Source organism: Triticum aestivum, chromosome 2B (assembly GCF_018294505.1).
Source record: "Triticum aestivum cultivar Chinese Spring chromosome 2B, IWGSC CS RefSeq v2.1, whole genome shotgun sequence".
Taxonomy (NCBI): domain Eukaryota; kingdom Viridiplantae; phylum Streptophyta; class Magnoliopsida; order Poales; family Poaceae; genus Triticum; species Triticum aestivum.
In genome coordinates this window covers 105,879,230-105,897,294 of record NC_057798.1, presented here as the reverse complement: position 1 = coordinate 105,897,294, position 18,065 = coordinate 105,879,230, and the positions used below count along the sequence as shown (strand labels likewise).

General features: G+C 44.6%; 2 protein-coding genes across 2 annotated transcripts; one reads left to right on the top strand and one right to left on the bottom strand.

The window, feature by feature from the left end:
• Positions 1 to 7,361: 7,361 nt before the first annotated feature.
• On the top strand, positions 7,362 to 11,896 carry LOC123040671 (ubiquitin-like-specific protease 1A). The gene is made up of 9 exons (XM_044463448.1): positions 7,362 to 8,105; positions 8,547 to 8,626; positions 8,722 to 8,815; positions 8,949 to 9,047; positions 9,904 to 9,996; positions 10,090 to 10,209; positions 10,776 to 10,876; positions 11,105 to 11,177; positions 11,422 to 11,896. Exons 1-9 carry the CDS (start codon positions 7,563 to 7,565, stop codon positions 11,482 to 11,484), a joined length of 1,266 nt encoding a protein of 421 aa, XP_044319383.1. The 5' UTR covers positions 7,362 to 7,562; the 3' UTR covers positions 11,485 to 11,896.
• Positions 11,897 to 12,195: 299 nt separating this feature from the next.
• Positions 12,196 to 16,106, bottom strand: LOC123040670 (probable E3 ubiquitin-protein ligase BAH1-like 1). The gene is made up of 6 exons (XM_044463447.1): positions 15,267 to 16,106; positions 13,685 to 13,929; positions 13,058 to 13,309; positions 12,783 to 12,920; positions 12,652 to 12,710; positions 12,196 to 12,540 (listed from the first exon to the last, which is right to left on the bottom strand). Exons 1-6 carry the CDS (start codon positions 15,469 to 15,471, stop codon positions 12,435 to 12,437), a joined length of 1,005 nt encoding a protein of 334 aa, XP_044319382.1. The 5' UTR covers positions 15,472 to 16,106; the 3' UTR covers positions 12,196 to 12,434.
• Positions 16,107 to 18,065: the final 1,959 nt, after the last annotated feature.

Sequence of the window (18,065 nt, the reverse complement as noted above, 5' to 3'; positions counted from 1 at the left end):
GCAACTCGAAACAGGGACTACGGATTAAGAGAAGATTGGCTAAGGACGAGGTGACGATGCGCGTGGGAAATGGTTCCAAAGTCGATGTGATCGCGGTCGGCATGATACCTCTACATCTACCATCGGGATTAGTTTTTAGACCTAAATAATTGTTATTTGGTGCCAGCGTTGAGCATGAACATTATATCTGGATCTTGTTTGATGCGAGACGGTTATTCATTTAAATCAGAGAATAATAGTTGTTCTATTTATATGAGTAATATCTTTTATGGTCATGCACCCTTGAAGAGTGGTCTATTTTTATTGAATCTCGATAGTAGTGATACACATATTCATAGTGTTGAAAGCAAAAGATGCAGAGTTGATAACGATGGTGCAACTTATTTGTGGCACTGCCGTTTAGGTCATATCGGTGTAAAGCGCATGAAGAAACTCCATACTGATGGGCTTTTGGAATCACTTGATTATGAATCACTTGGTACTTGTGAACCGTGCCTCATGGGCAAGGTGACTAAAACGCCGTTCTCCGGAACTATGGAGCGAGCAACTGATTTGTTGGAGATCATACATACTGATGCTTGTGGTCCAATGAATGTTGAGCCTCGTGGCGGGTATCATTATTTTCTCACCTTCACAGATGATTTGAGCAGATATGGGTATATCTACTTAATGAAACACAAGTCTGAAACATTTGAAAAGTTCAAAGAATTTCAGAGTGAAGTGGAAAATCATCGTAACAAGAAATTAAAGTTTCTACGATCTGATCGTGGAGGAGAATATTTGAGTTACGAGTTTGGTCTACACTTGAAACAATGCGGAATAGTTTCGCAACTCACGCCACCCGGAACACCACAACGAAATGGTGTGTCCGAACGTCGTAATCGTACTTTACTAGATATGGTGCGATCTATGATGTCTCTTACTGATTTACCGCTATCGTTTTGGAGTCATGCTTTAGAGACGGACGCATTCACGTTAAATAGGGCACCATCAAAATCCGTTGAGATGACGCCTTATGAACTGTGGTTTGGCAAGAAACCAAAGTTGTCGTTTCTTAAAGTTTGGGGCTGCGATGCTTATGTGAAGAAACTTCAACCAGATAAGCTCGAACCCAAATCGGAGAAATGTGTCTTCATAGGATACCCAAAAGAGACTATTGGGTACACCTTCTATCACAGATCTGAGGGCAAGATTTTCGTTGCTAAAATCGGATCCTTTCTAGAGAAGGAGTTTCTCTCGAAAGAAGTGAGTGGGAGGAAAGTAGAACTTAATGAGATAACTGTATCTACTCCCTTGTTGGAAAGTATTTCATCACAAGAACCGGTTCCTGTGACAACTACACTAACTAGTGAGGAAGCTAATGATATTGATCATGAAACTTCAGATCAAGTTTCTACTGAACCTCGTAGGTCTACCAGAGTAAGATCCGCACCAGAGTGGTACGGTAATCCTATTCTGGAAGTCATGTTACTTGACCATGATGAACCTACGAACTATGAGGAAGTGATGATGAGCCCAGATTCCACAAAATGGCTAGAGACCATGAAATCTGAGATGGGATCCATGTATGAAAACAAAGAATGGACTTTGGTTGACTTGCCCGATGATCAGCAAGCCATTGAGAATAAATGGATCTTTAAGAAGAAGACTGACGCTGATGGTAATGTAACTGTCTATAAAGCTCGACTTGTTGCGAAAGGTTTTCGACAAGTTCAAGGGGTTGACTACGATGAGACTTTCTCACCCGTAGCGATGCTTAAGTCTGTCCGAATCATGTTAGCTATTGCTGCATTTCATGATTATGAAATTTGGCAAATGGATGTCAAAACTGCATTCTTGAATGGATTTCTGGAAGAAGAGTTGTATATGATGCAACTAGAAGGTTTTGTTGATCCAAAAGGTGCTAACAAAGTGTGCAAGCTCCAACGATCCATTTATGGACTGGTGCAAGCATCTCGGAGTTGGAATAAACGTTTTGATAGTGTGATCAAAGCATCTGGTTTTATACAGACTTTTGAAGAAGCCTGTATTTACAAGAAAGTGAGTGGGAGCTCTGTAGCATTTCTAATATTATATGTGGATGACATATTGTTAATTGGAAATGATATAGAATTTCTAGATAGCATAAAAGGATATGTGAATAAAAGTTTTTCAATGAAAGACCTCGGTGAAGCTGCTTACATATTAGGCATTAAGATCTATAGAGATAGATCAAGACGCTTGATTGGACTTTCACAAAGCACGTACCTTGATAAAGTATTGAAAAGGTTCAATATGGAACAGGCAAAGAAAGGGTTCTTTCCTGTATTACAAGGTATAAAGTTGAGTCAGACTCAATGCCCGACCACTGCAGAAGATAGAGAGAAAATGAAAGGAGTTCCCTATGCTTCAGCCATAGGCTCTATCATGTATGCAATGCTGTGTACCAGACCTGATGTGTGCCTTGCTATTAGTTTGGCAGGGAGGTACCAAAGTAATCCAGGAGTGGGTCACTGGATAGCGGTCAAGAACATCCTGAAATACCTGAAAAGGACTAAGGATATGTTTCTCATATATGGAGGTGACAAAGAGCTAGTCGTAAATGGTTACGTCGATGCAAGCTTTGACACTGATCCGGACGATTTTAAATCGCAAACCGGATACGTATTTTTATTAAACGGTGGAGCTGTAAGTTGGTGTAGTTCTAAACAAAGCATCGTGGCGGGATCTACATGTGAAGCGGAGTACATAGTTGCTTCAGAAGCAGCAAATGAAGGAGTCTGGATGAAGGAGTTCATTTCCGATCTAGGTGTTGTACCTAGTGCATCGGGACCAGTGAAGATCTTTTGTGACAATATTGGTGCAATTGCCTTGGCAAAGGAATCCAGATTTCACAAGAGGACCAAGCACATCAAGAGTCGCTTCAATTCCATTCGGGACCAAGTCCAAGTGGGAGACATAGAGATTTGCAAGATACATACGGATCTGAATGTTGCAGACCCGTTGACTAAGCCTCTCTCACGATCAAAACATGATCAGCACCAAGACTCCATGGGTGTTAGAATCATTACTATGTAATCTAGATATTGACTCTAGTGCAAGTGGGAGACTGAAGGAAATATGCCCTAGAGGCAATGATAAAGTTATTATTTATTTCCTCATATCATGATAAATGTTTATTATTCATGCTAGAATTGTATTAACCGGAAACATGATACATGTGTGAATACATAGACAAACATAGTGTCACTAGTATGCCTCTACTTGAACTAGCTCATTGATCAAAGATGGTTATGTTTCCTAACCATAGGCATGTGTTGTCATTTGATCAATGGGATCACATCATTAGGAGAATGATGTGATTGACTTGACCCATTCTGTTAGCTTAGCACTTGATCGTTTAGTATGTTGCTATTGCTTTCTTCATGACTTATACAAAGTTCCTGCAACTATGAGATTGTGCAACTCCCATTTACCGGAGGAACACTTTGTGTGCTACCAAACGTCACAACGTAATTGGGTGATTATAAAGGTGCTCTACAGGTGTCTCCAAAGGTACATGTTGAGTTGGCATAATTCGAGATTAGGTTTTGTCACTCCGATTGTCGGAGAGGTATCTCTGGGCCCTCTCGGTAATACTCATCACCTAAGCCTTGCAAGCATTGTAACTAATGAGTTAGTTATGAGATGATGTATTACGGAACGAGTAAAGAGACTTGCCGGTAACGAGATTAAACTAGGTATTGGATACCGACGATCGAATCTCGGGCAAGTAACATACCGATGACAAAGGGAACAACGTATGTTGTTATGCGGTTTGACCGATAAAGATCTTCGTAGAATATGTGGGAACCAATATGAACATCCAGGTTCCGCTATTGGTTATTGACCGAGAATAGTTCTAGGTCATGTCTACATAGTTCTTGAACCCGTAGGGTCCGCACGCTTAACGTTACGATGACAGTTTTATTATGAGTTTATAAGTTTTGATGTACCGAAGGTTGTTAGGAGTCCCGGATGTGATCACGGACATGACGAGGAGTCTCGAAATGGTCAAGACATAAAGATTGATATATTGGATGACTATATTCGGACACCGGAAGTGTTCCGGGTGTTTTCGGAGAAAAACCGGAGTACCGGAGGGTTACCGGAAGCCCCCCCGGGAAGTAATGGGCCTTGATGGGCCCTAGTGGAGAGAGAGAGAGGGGCCGGCCAGGGCAAGACGCGCGCCCCCTCCCCTTGAGTCCGAATAGGACAAGGAAGGGGGGGGCGGCGCCCCCCTTGCCTTCCCCCTCTCCCACTCCTTCCTTCCCCTCCTTCTTGGAATAGGAAAGGGAGGGGGCAAACCTACTTGGAGTAGGTTTCCCCCTCCTAGGGCGTGCCTCCCCTTAGGCCGGCCCCCTCCTCCTCTCCCCCTTTATATACGGGGGAGGGGGGCACCCCATAGACACACAAGTTGATATACGGATCGTTCCTTAGCCGTGCGCGGTGCCCCCCTCCACCATATTCCACCTCAGTCATATCATCGCGGAGTTTAGGCGAAGCCCTGCGCCGGTAGAACATCATCATCGTCACCACGCCGTCGTGCTGACGGAACTCATCCCCGACGCTTAGCTGGATTGGAGCCCGGGGAACGTCATCGAGCTGAACGTGTGCTGAACACGGAGGTGCCGTATGTTCGGTGCTTGGATCGGTCGATTCGTGAAGACGTACGACTACATCAACCGCGTTGTCATAACGCTTCCGCTTAACGGTCTACGAGGGTACGTAGACAATACTCTCTCCTTTCGTTGCTATGCCATCACCATGATCTTGCGTGTGCGTAGGATTTTTTTTGAAATTACTACGTTACCCAATAGGGTCGCGGGCGGCTGGTGGTGTCCTTTGAGTGTCGTTGCTCCTCCCCTCTGCTCGCCGCCGTGGCTCCCTGTCGTGGCGCGTTGATAGCTAGCCTGCACGTGCCGTTGGGGCTGCTGAGCTGGGTTGGCATCGCTGGCTACGAGGACTTCTACGTCGTCGGGCGCCGACGGAAGGGTGGGCACGGGGAGCCCGTAGCAGAGGCTCGTCGCGGCGTGAATGGAGAGGAGAAGGAAGAGCGCCCACCAGATCAGTTTGAGCGGCGCAGCGAAGCGCTCCTCCCGCGGCCGCCTTACTCAAGCTGCAGGTAGGCCGCGAGCAGCAGCCACGCCACCGCGCGCGCCGCGGCGTCGGCCTCGTCGGCCCCCGCGTGGAGCGCCCCGAGCTACTGCTTGATAGTGATGCGGGCATGGGCAGCAGAGAGCAGCGGTGGTGGAGTAGCTCCACGGGCGAACAGAGCATTGGGCGCAGGGGATGGGAAGCCAACCTTGGGGTGCATGGGATGGCCGCGACGGCGAGCGAGGGCAGGAGGTGGGGCGAATCGGAGCGGGGCCACGACGACGAGCGCTGGCAGCGGCCATAGGAAGACGGGGAGAGCGGGCCACGACAGCGCGAATTTGACCTAGCCGGTCATAGCTATCTGCCGTGGCCAACAGCCACACCTTGCCGGTGGCCTCCGCACTAGTCCCAACACCTCCATGCACTGAAAGTGTTTGTTGAAATGCCAAAATGAGAGAGGAAGAGGAAGAAGAAGATTGATGTGGGGCCCACCTGTCATAACGGTCAACTTAGCGGTAAAAAATAAATGGAGTTGACTTTCCCGCCACGTCATCCCTGACAGATGGGCCCCGCATGTCATAAACACGTTTAAATCTTCTAAACGGGCCATTTTCCGAAAGTGGTAGTTTTTAGTCACGAGATTCCAATTTTTTGGTAGTTACCAGTCACTTTTTAAAAGTGGTAGTTCTGTGGGACGCGAACCCCAATTGTGGTAGTTTTTTGTCAAACACTCCAACTCTGAGCTATAATGTCAGTACAGTCTACTAGAAGAACCCTAAGTTATACTCCATCCGTTCCTAAATATTTGTCTTTTTAGACATTCAAATGGACTACTACATACGAATGTATATAAACATATTTTAGAGTGTAGATTCACTCATTTTGCTCCGTATGTAGTCATTTGTTGAAATCTCTAGAAAGACAAATATTTAGGAACGAAGAGAGTAGTTTGCATGTTATGGTTTTGCTAGCGCATAATTGTTTGGTTTTTCGTTAAATATCAAGAGATCGTGCAAAGTCATTTGATCTTTATCAAAGATCGATTTGTTTCTACTCTCCATTAGGTAGCACTTTGAGATTGTTGATGAGGTTAGAGTTGTGAGAGCAGATTCGTTGGCCCGCATGGGAGCAACACGGTGTCAGAATGACAAAGCAGAGCTCGTTATACTAAGGGCATGTATAATGCATAGCCTCAAAGTGATGCCTCGCATGCCATGTAGGATCGGATATGACGTAAAGTAGGTTCGGATAGGGAAGCAGGATCCTCTTCAAGAGGCGGGTGCTTGAAAAGAAAAAGCATGGTCCGATGACAAAAGCTGAAAAGGTTGGAGTGAAAAGTAGAGATGCATGTTTACTAGAGTCTTTATTTTTTATTTTTTAATGAGGACTACTAGTGATAGCTTGCATTGGAGAGGAAAAATGAATGTAGGTGCTTCAAATTACTTTTTGTCATGAGGCATGTGTATCCATATGCCACCATTGTACATGCCCTAAGGGCATGTACAATGCATAGTCTCAAGGTGATGCCTCGCATGCCACGTAGGATCGGATATGACATAAAGTAGGTTCGGATAGGGAAGCGGGATCCTCTCCAAGAGGCGGGTGCTTGAAGAGAAAAAGTGTGGTCCGGTGACAAAAGCTGAAAAGGTTGAAGTGAAAAGTAGAGATGCATGTGTACTAAAGTCTTTATTTTCTATTTCTTAATGAGGCCCACTAGTGGTAGCTTGCATTGGGGAGAAAAAATAAATGTAGATGCCTCAAATTATTTTTTGTTATGGGGCATATGTATCCATATGCCACCATTGTACATGCCCTAATTACGGTCCCAATGTGACGTATGGCATATTGATGACGTGGGAGCATAGTTAAGGAATGGGACTTTTCTTACGGTGGTTAGGTTAGGGTTTATGGTGTTCGCTGGAACGGCTTTTAGGTTTGATTCATCGTTAGACATCCAAGCTTTGCGAACCTAGTCAGCTTGAAAAAAAAACTAGGAGTGAGTTTAGACTCTGCGAACAGTCGAGATTGATCGGCAAACATGTGATAGCGCCGCAGAAATGTACATAGTCACTTATTCTTTATAGATGCAGTGACTTGGGCATAATGATGAGTGAATATCATTTTAAATCCTTTTAAACTTGACTTGAATTTGAGAATTCCAAACAACGGTTGGCCGGCCTAAACCCCCATCACACCGATATTTTATTTTGGTCGTTTCCTTAAGCAGAGGTAATAATTGGTCGTCAAATTACCACGGGGTATCGGATTGTCGTCGGCAAGAGGATCTCGCCGCCGTATCGCGTCCCCAATTTCAAACCCGCGCGTCCGGTGGCGCCGTCCGCCGCCTAAAACCCCGCCCCCTCCGCCTCCGTCGGCCTTCGCCGCCCTAGGTAGCTAGGATTCCTCGGCCTCCACGCGCGCGGAGCCACCCCCACCAACGGCATCCCATGCCCCGTGCGCCGGCGACCAGCGCCGCATCCCACCGCCGCCGCGGCAAGCGGCGCGTCATCGGCGCCCACGACACCGAATCCCTTCCTCGCGGCCGCAGCCACCTCCTCGCCTTCCGCTCCTTCACCCTCCGCTTCGCCCTCGCCGCCCCGCGCCACCGCCGCCGCAAGCGCCGCCTCGGCGGCGCCCGCCGCCCCGCCCCCAGTCCCCGCCGCCGCAGCGGCAGCGTTGTTTCCCCCAGCCGCTTCCTCGCCCTCCGCCCGTTCGTCCTCCGCTACCTCCTCGCGGCCGGCGCATCGACCCCTTGCCGCCGTCGGAAGGCCTCCGTGATAGACATGGGCCACTACATTTCGCGGCTGCTGAGGGAGACTCGCACCGGCGAAGGCGGCTCAAGGGTACGCAAGAGGCGTGACAAGGGATTGCGGGAGGTGATAGATCTCAGTGCGAGGGTTCAAACGGACAAGGCCAATCCCGCCAGGTGGGGTATTGGCGATGTGAGCAACATCACACTGGAGGAGGTGCCTGACGATAGTCTCGAAGAGGTAGCCATCTCAATCTCATGGGTCATGGTTTAAGAAGAATTTTACATAGTTTGCGGATATCCATAGTAAAATGGTTAATGCACCTGCGTTCGCCTGGGTGTCATTTGGATATGCATAGTATGACTCGTGGAAGTAGCTCTTTAGTTGGCTGTTTATGAACTTGTTTAGCTAGAGCGAATTCACCCATAAAACTAGTAGAAATTTCTTTTGGATGAAAAAATTCACTATGACCTTTAGCAACTAGTATGATTTAGAAATGGATATTTCTGGGTTCCTCACAAAGAATGGATGTTTCACTCCTAAAGGGTTAACTCTGCCTTCGAAGTCTAGCTCTGTTAATTAATTGGATTAATTAGTGCACTGTCGATTAGCCTGTTCGTTTTGACTCTTTTCAACAGTTCTTCAAATATAATTCCCACATTTTGTATTTGTCTATTTCAGGATCTGTCTGAATTATTTGCACCTCTCACAAATGAAGAAGAGAGTGAAGTAAACAACTTATTGAATGGTAGTTCTCACAGGTACACTTGGCAACAATGCCTAGTAAATTTTATTCAATACTTCTACTTTATCTTATTAGCACCATTAAACATTAACCATCCTCTTCTGTTTGCAGTAAAAAAGTAATAGTGCTGCATAAGCCTTCAAACATTGAGATCACCAAAGAGAAACTATGGTGTTTGAGGCCTCGTGGTTGGTTAAACGATGAGGTAAGTATTCATATGGAAGAACCTCCTCCATCAAAGAAAAAAAACCCTGAAGAATATGTTTAAATGATGTTCCATTCTTTCTTAGCTTGATGTTGCAAGGCTTTATCTTGCATTCTATTTTCCCTCCTTTCAGGTCATCAATTTGTACCTTGAATTATTAAAGGAGAGAGCAGAAAGAGAACCCAACAGATTTTTAAAATGCCACTTCTTTAACACATTCTTTTATAAGAAGGTTAGCTGATGCACATTCTTTGCTTTCTAGTACTTGTCTGATGGAATATTCTTCCAGTCTGTATTCTGCTACCTACATCAGTTATGATTTATATCTGCTAGCCCTGTCCAGGTTATGTTTCTGCCTTGGTTGCTGGGATTTGATAATACTTTTGTCGTAATGGGGGCTACCGGCAAATTTGGTGTAGGGAACTGGCATTTCAAGCATATGAGATCATTCATTAATTTAAGAATATGCATCTCCTACATGTAGGGTGTGTGTGTGGGGGGATCTCCTTAACGGATCGTGAGCTCGTCTTAGAAAATGAGTTGATTATTCTCATCACTTTGTTAGAAACTGAGATGTGTCGCTAACTGCCTTATTAACTCGGTTTGAAATTGCTTCAACTATTCGTGTTACTTTGCTCAAAACTGGAGTCGATTTTGAATTAAACTCGACTATGCTCTGGCTCGTCTGGTTAGCTCAATTTTTAAATTGCTTTGAAACTTCAAATAATATTATATTAAATTAAAACGAGCTAGTTCCGAACAAAGTTTGATAATTAGTCTACCCAGGCCTGGCTTGTTTTCCACCCCTACGTACATGACTTACTTGATCTGTTTACCATGCCTCATGGTTACATAAATTCATGACTCTTTTGTTGAAGTGCAATACATGTGTGATGCCTTTTATTCTTATATCACTGTTGTATGTTGCCCATCCAGCACGAGTCTGCATTCCTTTTCTGATTGTCAGACCCCCTTGCTATTTGACTATGTTTTAATATCCTTGCTTGTTAGATTTTTCCGTCATAAATTTTGACATGTAGCTAGTATTAAACAGTGCACACCTCATGACATTCTGTGTTCTTGTTCAGCTTGCTTGTGGAAAAACTGGGTATGACTATCAGTCTGTTAGAAGATGGACGACCCCCAACAAGTTGGGTTATAGGCTTGCGGAGTGTGAGAAAGTAAGTTGCTACTGGATCCACTTTTCTTGTTACTAGCCTTTTTTTTACATGTTCATTCCTCATGTTACGCTTACCATTAGAATTTGGTTTCAGATATTTATTCCAGTACACAGAGATGTACATTGGTGCTTGGCAATTATTGACATGAAGGAAGAAACTTTTCATTATCTCGATTCCCTTGGTGGCAAGGACAGTGCCGTACTGAGGATACTGGTAGACTTAACTGATGTCTTTGAAATAAAATACTATCTGCTTAACTGATGTCTACGAATAAAGTACCATCGATAACCTCCAATTACTTCTCTCATGAGTTTTGAAAAAATGGTTCCTTAACAATCAACGATTATGTATAAACTTTGAGTGATTGTCTGAAATCATTCTGTGGTACGCATGTTTTGGTTTCTCTGTGTGGATGACAGAGCTAGTTCGCAGTAGTAGTAAAAAGCGGACTATTATTTTATTACTGATCTATCCGTGTCATTCACATTATGACTGATCTATGTGTGTGATCAGTTCTCTATGATATATATAAGGAAAATGTTTACATGTTTTTCATGATATTATTTTATCATATAGACCTATGTACTTCAGAGTTCTCTTTTATCTTTCATTATTTAAGATGTTTGCATGTTTAACTTACCAAGCAGCAAATTAACATTATTATTTGGAAATTTAATATATATATATATATATATATTCATTGGTTTCAGTTGTAGTTTGTTTTGCTAATCATTTCTATATTTTTTTAAACTGGATTTATGTTTTCCTGTTTCTGTCAGGCTAGATATATCGTGGATGAATTGAAGGACAAGAATGACATAGAGATAGACACAAGTTCTTGGCGGGAAGTATCTGTTCATATTCCTTTGCAACATAATGGGTACACTTTCTTTCTACTGCCTGTAGGCCTAGATTCAGCTGTGACTTAAGGAATAACAGTTTAGTTTGGTTGCCCCAAACAACTCATATGAAGTGTCAATTATCATCACTCAGTGCTTTACTGCATTTTCAGCAGCAATTATTGTTTACCTGAAAAATCTGTTTTGTATTCTTTATAGCAATAAGTACGCATGAAGTTGTTTGATGTGGAACTTCTTTTTTGTAACAGATGGGATTGTGGTATGTTTATGCTCAAGTTCATCGATTTCTACAGCAGAGGTCTCATACTATCTTTTAGTCAGGTGTGTATAATAGACATCTTCTGACTGTCAACTTCATAAATATGCTTGATTAGGGTTCTGTTGAGGTCCTTGAGTTTTTGTGAGCTCGAGGATTATCAGGATAGGCTGCCAAAAGGGCTTATGCAAAATCAAGTTCAAATTGAAGACATGAGGCTTAATCTCTCTTGCACACACATATACCATGGGATATGTGCTTACCTGGTATTATGTATTTTAATTTGGTTAAATCATTTACTCTTTGCAGGAACATATGGAATATTTTAGGAGGCGGACAGCAAAGGAGATCCTGAGATTAAGAGCTGATTAAGAATGTCCTGTTTATGACCAACATCCAGACATTTTCCGAAGGTATTCTTCTTGCATTCCGCTTGCCAAGATGCGAGGAAGTATTTCTCGGCTGTCAACAACTAGAGGTGTGGTGATTATAAGCTCTAGGAGTAATCACCATGCCACCACAGTTTTGTAAGATCTTTAATTCTTATATTCATCTAGGATCTGATTTTGGTAGAATAGAGGGCTGGAAAAGAGATATATAGGGAAGACAGTAAGACAAGTTTAGAGGTAGAGTGCTCTGCTCACGTCGATAGCATGTAGCAATAATTGCAATTTTTTGGAACTAAAGAAAGGTTGACCTTGTATCTCTTATTCTACTATTAACTTAACATTGCATGTACTGCTGTGGAAACTTAATCAAGCAGTGCGGTTCTGTGATCACAAAGTTTATCTTGATCGTTATTGCAAGTTTGCAACATCCACAAATGGTTTTCTATAGAGAAAAAGAATATCATGCATCTCAATGTCAGTCAAAAGTTTCAGTGGAGTGACAAATGTTGTCGTTGTAAGGAATTTGATCCTAATGTTTGGAGTAACTTAACCCTAGTTTCTGAGTTCCTTTTTTTTTGTGATGCTAGTTTTTGAATTCCTCTGAGCACAGACCAAAATACCTTACATAAACCTTCAACGAGTATGGATTCATATTTAACCAAGTCAGAACCCAAACCCCAAAAGGCCCGAACCGTTGCTGAGAAATCCCAAACCCAAACAGGCCAGATTAATTATAAATATACTTGCAATTCTACATTCAGATAATCACTACAAGTTTACCCCTTTTTACATCTAGGCGCACAAGTGACCTCCCAATTACAGACCAATTCATTCAGCAGGATAGATCCAACTATATTACACAGTCATGCCAAATCAAGATCTAACCAACAGCAATGGGAAATCCCATTTTTTGTACGGAGTCTGCTTGTTCCATCAGACGCCTAAGAATGCTCTGCACTGGGACTCCCAATGCTCCTTAGCCAGACGAACACGCTCAACTCGCTCCATCTGCATTCTTTTCTCCCAGTACTCCGGACAACTGTGGATAGTTCAACAATTCAACAGTGACAAACTGATCACAAGAGACAGAAACATGTTCTTTTTCTGTCATATCTCTATTCACTTAGAACTTGTTAGGCAGTGCACTTACCTATAACTTAGTAGCATGTTCAGCTCGTCCAAGTGCACAGCATTAGGAAATACCCCAGCCTGGAATGTGGAAATTAGGTCAGTCGGCTGGGCATCCGCAAACATCCGTTTGACAGAACTGAATATTTATACCTGTCGGCACAAAGGGCACTTTGATCTGTGATCTGCGGACTTCAACCCATCGACAATCGTCACCGATGCAGCAGAGCAACAGCACAAGTAGCAAAATATGTGGCCACAGGAAAGCGATACTGGATCAAACATTGTGTCCTGCAAAAACAAGTTGGAAATTGAAGCGTTACAAAAGATCGAGAAGTTATTACCACCATAGATTGAAATAATTCAACTAGTGTATGTTGGCATCCGATAAATAGATCTTGTCTTAGATGTCAGAAGTGCGAACTCACCAAGCAAATTGAACATGTCAAGCTGATGTCAACTCGCATAGAGTCAAAGAGGTTGCATGAGAGTGTTGGCTGGTCGTCATCGAATGTGAGCGAGCAGTCACCAAACAGCTCCATCGCAGTCTCGTTGTTCTTGCTTCTTCTCAGGTTCATGTAGAAAGCCATTAGCTCAGACAGCCATGGGGACTGAAGTATCTCAATGTGCAGGCTCTGGGCCTGAGCTTTGAACTCCTGTCCTTGCTTCGAATAATGTACCTTCAGAGTAGATGCTTTTGGTCATTCTTTTCAATCAATCATTGAAATCCAACTATTATCTTGTCCGAAATGCAACGACAGCTAAGATTTTGATAGTTTTACTCTCGTTTCAGGTTAAAGAACTAACTAGAAATACGATAATACAGTTCAAACATACTTCCCATGAGTACAGTCCGTGTGATTCCTCCAATGTGCACTTACCATATACTAGGGCTTACTGATTTCACTTGTTGAAGCCTAAAACGCTTGAAACCAGTATGCTTAACCCATCTAATGTAGGAGCATCCAGCTATTTTTCATTTCATTTTTGTTAATATCCTATTGAGAACGTAAATGTGTTTTCGCTTTTAAATAAAGGCAGGACAAAGGCCATACCTTGTCATACTTCTTCAGGATCTTCCTCATCGCCACGGCGTTTATAATCGCATACGTGACCAAGTCTTTGCCTTGCTGTATTAACTGCCCATGGTTCTTGTGACACCTGTTGCTGAACCACATGACATATTTCTTGAACCTTGACGCCAAGTGCAATTCAAGGAGCTTCTTGGCCTTCTCGTTGAAGCAGCCAACGACGGCTGACATCTCGTCGAGAAGGGACGGGAAGAAACTGCCATCACATACTGCATATTGTTTTTTAATGAATTGTCAACTAACAACCAAGCATGAAAGGTAATATATGAATCATCACTTGAACTTGAAAATATTCACAATGCCAGTTGGAACCATGCATGAAATATTCTTTGTTGTCGGCACTTTGTGTGGTTTTTTATAATATATGAAAAGTTGGAAAATCAGAATAGGCAACTTGATTATTAAAAATTGCGAAGTCGGGATCAGAGGAACAGATCGATGCGCCAATCAACAGTATGCTCCTTGCTGAACCTATGAGCACAGCACGGTTGACTCTATACTGGTTGGTTGTCTTAGGTTATACTAGTATTTTGTAAGCGAGTTTACTAATAGTTTTTGTCGGCACTTTGACTCTTAGAAACATTAGCATTTTTAATTTATTAGACGTGCCCACAGTAAAGTTTAGTGCGTGAAGCCATCGTAGCGGTAGCGTAGGGGGCTAGTGGCGCCTACAAGCTGTGCTGGTCTCTGGTTTATCTCTTGTTTCTGCAACTGATAGTAGAATATGCAAGCATACAGCCAACATCTCTGTCAAGCACATGATGGCTGACTCTACAATTTCTTCATGGTTACAACACCTTTTCTTTTTGCTACAGAAAATGGCAACACGAATTTTGAACCAGACGGTGAGGAGATGTATGTTTAAGAAAAATCTAGGGGATCCTGGGTTGCGGAGCAAATCATGAACCCCCACATTTGTTGCTTTGATTGACTTTATTGATGCATCTTCACCCATAAATAACCCGGGAGAAGCTGGGCAAGGCGAAAAAAAAAAATCTCGACAAGCTAGTAGTAAGATGAAATTGGTGGACGTGGTAAAATGTGCATGTGGTTTTGTTTTCTTCCCCAGCAAGGGCCGCCTTGCAGAATACCGAAAGCCGGGTGCAGGTACAACGGTGCAGGTTCCATGCAGAATTCGTCAAGCTGATCGCGGCGTGAAGCAACTGAAATGCCAAAAAAATATTGACAGTTTGGCACTGACAGCGACATGGTTTCTGGTCATCTTCTAGGTTTGTCATTTTGCCATAGGGGGAATCCCCACTACGGACCTATTCAGAAAGAAGAGGAAGAAAAGCACCGGGAAAAGATTCCAGCCAATACGAGCGGCTCCGAGGTGCGGGTCAACATCAACGTGCACACCGGGAACGAATCCACCGGAGGAATTTGTTCAGAAAGAAGAAGAAAAAGGAGACACCGGGAAAGATCCTCAGATAGCACGCGAGGCTCCGTAGCGCGGGGTCAAAATCGGTACGAGGAAATCAACAAGAGCAGTATAAAGAAAAAAGGGAAATGCAGAAAAAAAAAGGAAGATTGTTGTTTTGTTTACCGGAGCAATGGCCGGGGCACCGGGCTGCGGCGCCGGCGTCGGAGGAGGAGGACGAGTCGGAGGCGCCGGTTTTGTGGTGCGGGGTGTGGTGGGAGCGGCATTTCTTGAGCATCTTCTTGAGGCGCTTGAGGCCCACGGCGGGGAGCTCCTGCTCCGCCGTCCTGATCCCCCGCATGTACGTCTCGTACCTCTTGGTGAACTTCATGGCCGGCCGGCCGGCTGATTCCGCCGCTCGATCGAAGCGCCAAACAAAGGCGCCAAATCACCAGAATACAGTAACAATGGAAGGATTCCAAATTTTGGCTGGCCGCGGAAGAAATGGTGGGGTAGCGGCGCAGAGACGAGGGGTTGCTGTTACGTTGGATGGTGGATCAAGCACGAGAAAGAGCGTCGCGGAGGTGGGAGGGAGTCACGCGCCGGCGCGGCTCACGGACGCGGGCGTTTGGAGGCGAAGATGGCGTGGGCGTGGAGCGGTTCACGTGAAGAGGGAGGGAGGTGGGTGGGAGGAAAGCTGGAGGACGGACGCGATTGGGAGGGAGCAGAGAGGAAACAGAGGCTTCTTCCGGCGGCAGCGGGCGGTATATATGGCCTGGCCTGGCCGGTCGACGACGGGTCAGGGAGAGAGGATCCGCGACGGGAGGACGACGGGGCCGTTTCGCGCGGTCGCGGTCGCGGTCACGGTGCCCGGCTCGTTTGCTTCGTGTCGTCCCTCCTGTTTCGCGACGCGTGTGCAGCCGGTCGCTGACGCGATGGGGATACCAGGATAGGGCGCGGGGCCTGTACGATCTCCCATTTTCCAAGCGCCGGGAGCGCCGAGTGCGTGCGTGACGGAGGACCGGCGGTGGCAGCGGCGGCGCTGCCTGGCTGCCCCCGCCGGTCAGCTTCGCCGGAATGGAGTTTACACCGTGTCCGGTTGCAATCCTGTGCTGGGACAGCACACAGCGCAGGGCTCAAACATAAACCTGGATCGGATAGCCCACGGAACCACTGGGCGTCTGCATCCATCCATACAGAAGAAACGCCATGATGTTACGTGCTGATTGATCGAACGCCTAACCGGATAACTGCCTCCGTGCACGTGTTGCGTTTGTCTAGTACCACTTCCTTCCCTTTCGTAGCCGTCTTCTGTTTCCAGTTCCATCGTATGCACGAGACGATCGGCGCGTGCGTGCAAACTCAAGCGGCAAAGGCTTACGTGGCGGCCAAGGCCATTATCCGGTGCTATCCGCGCATCATTTCCTCCGCGGGCCATAGATGGTTCCTGCGCTTCATTAAGAAGAAGAGAGATGAATGCTTCAAAAAAGAAACAAGAGAGATGAATGCTTCAAAAAAGAAAAAAGAATGGGAATTTCAATTTGGGCCCAAATTGGAATCAACGGCTGGAGCTTCAAACCCATCTTATACATGGGACTCGGTATGGAACTTAGTCTGCCCAGCAAAGATAAAAATATTTATGTAACTCACGCTCCAGAGTGCTATTCCCTGTCCATCTATCCTGGCTAATAAGCACTTGAAAATAAATCTGAGTTGCCCAGCCTATAACCAGGGGCCTGATGACATAAGACATATGTTGTTCGAATGCAAATTGGCAATGGACGTGTGGAAGATGCTCGGTCTTGAGCTTGTTATCAAACGGGCACTGAAAGTTGACAAGGCGGGCGAGCTTGTGTTGGCACATCTTTTGTGCCTTCCAGAACAACAAATCCAAGTGTTGGGCTTGCCGAAGTTCAAAGAAACGATGGCAACAACGGCTTGGTATTTGTGGTATCAAATGCGAAAATTGACACATGACGAAGAAACTCAAAGCGCATGTCAAATCAATATGTCAGTGAGAGGCTTAGTAGCAAACTATACCATCTCTTATAGCCCAAAGGCTCACGTCCGTTCAGATGCTTGGTTCAAACCAAATTATGGTTACGTGAAATTAAACGTTGATGCGGGATTTGATAGTGACACACTCGCAGCAACATTTGGAGCAGTTATCCGGGACCATAGGGGGAAATTTATAGCGGCTGCTAATGAAAAGATGGACCTTTACTTCGACTCGTTCACAACAGAAGCAATTGCAGTGAGGTTTGGTTTGAATCTTGCCAATATTGTCAGATGCAGTAAGATTGAAGTGAATTCGGATAGCGTGGAGGTGGTGAATGCGTTGAGCCAAGGCTACTCTTCTTCAGTCGCTTCATCCATTATAGATGACTGTTATTTCATGTCATTAGGTTTTTCTCATGTCATTTATGATCATTGTAATAGGGAACGTAATCGAGTAGCTCATGAACTAGCAAAGTTAGCTAGGAAGTGTTTGGATGGATAACGTCCCTGATGAGGTTATCCCTTTACTTGTAAGCGATGCAACTTTACTTATGAATGAATAAACGATGCTACTTTACTTATGAATGAATAAAGGAGAAGAAGTTTATCAAAAAAAAAAGGAGAGAGAGATGAACCAGCCTATAAGAAAATCAGACCCAAAAACGCAACTTTCCTCCGCTAATTAAGGAAAATCAAATGGTCGTAGTTGTGCAACAGGACTTAGTAGTGACGCAAACAGAATGTAGCCCATGTCCGGAAAAGTTTTCACATTTATATTTTAAAAACTATGAACCAATTTGTGGTTGGATGGTTAGGAGGACAGTGATATCCTCAGCCCATCAGGGTTTAAGTCCTGACGCTCGCATTTATCCTGAGTTTATTTTAAAATTCTGTCTATGCACGTTCAGTGGGAGATGTTTTCGTCGACTACAAGGTGCCTACCGTGACTTTGTAATATCTCAAGATGATATGCCGGCTCAGTCTCTC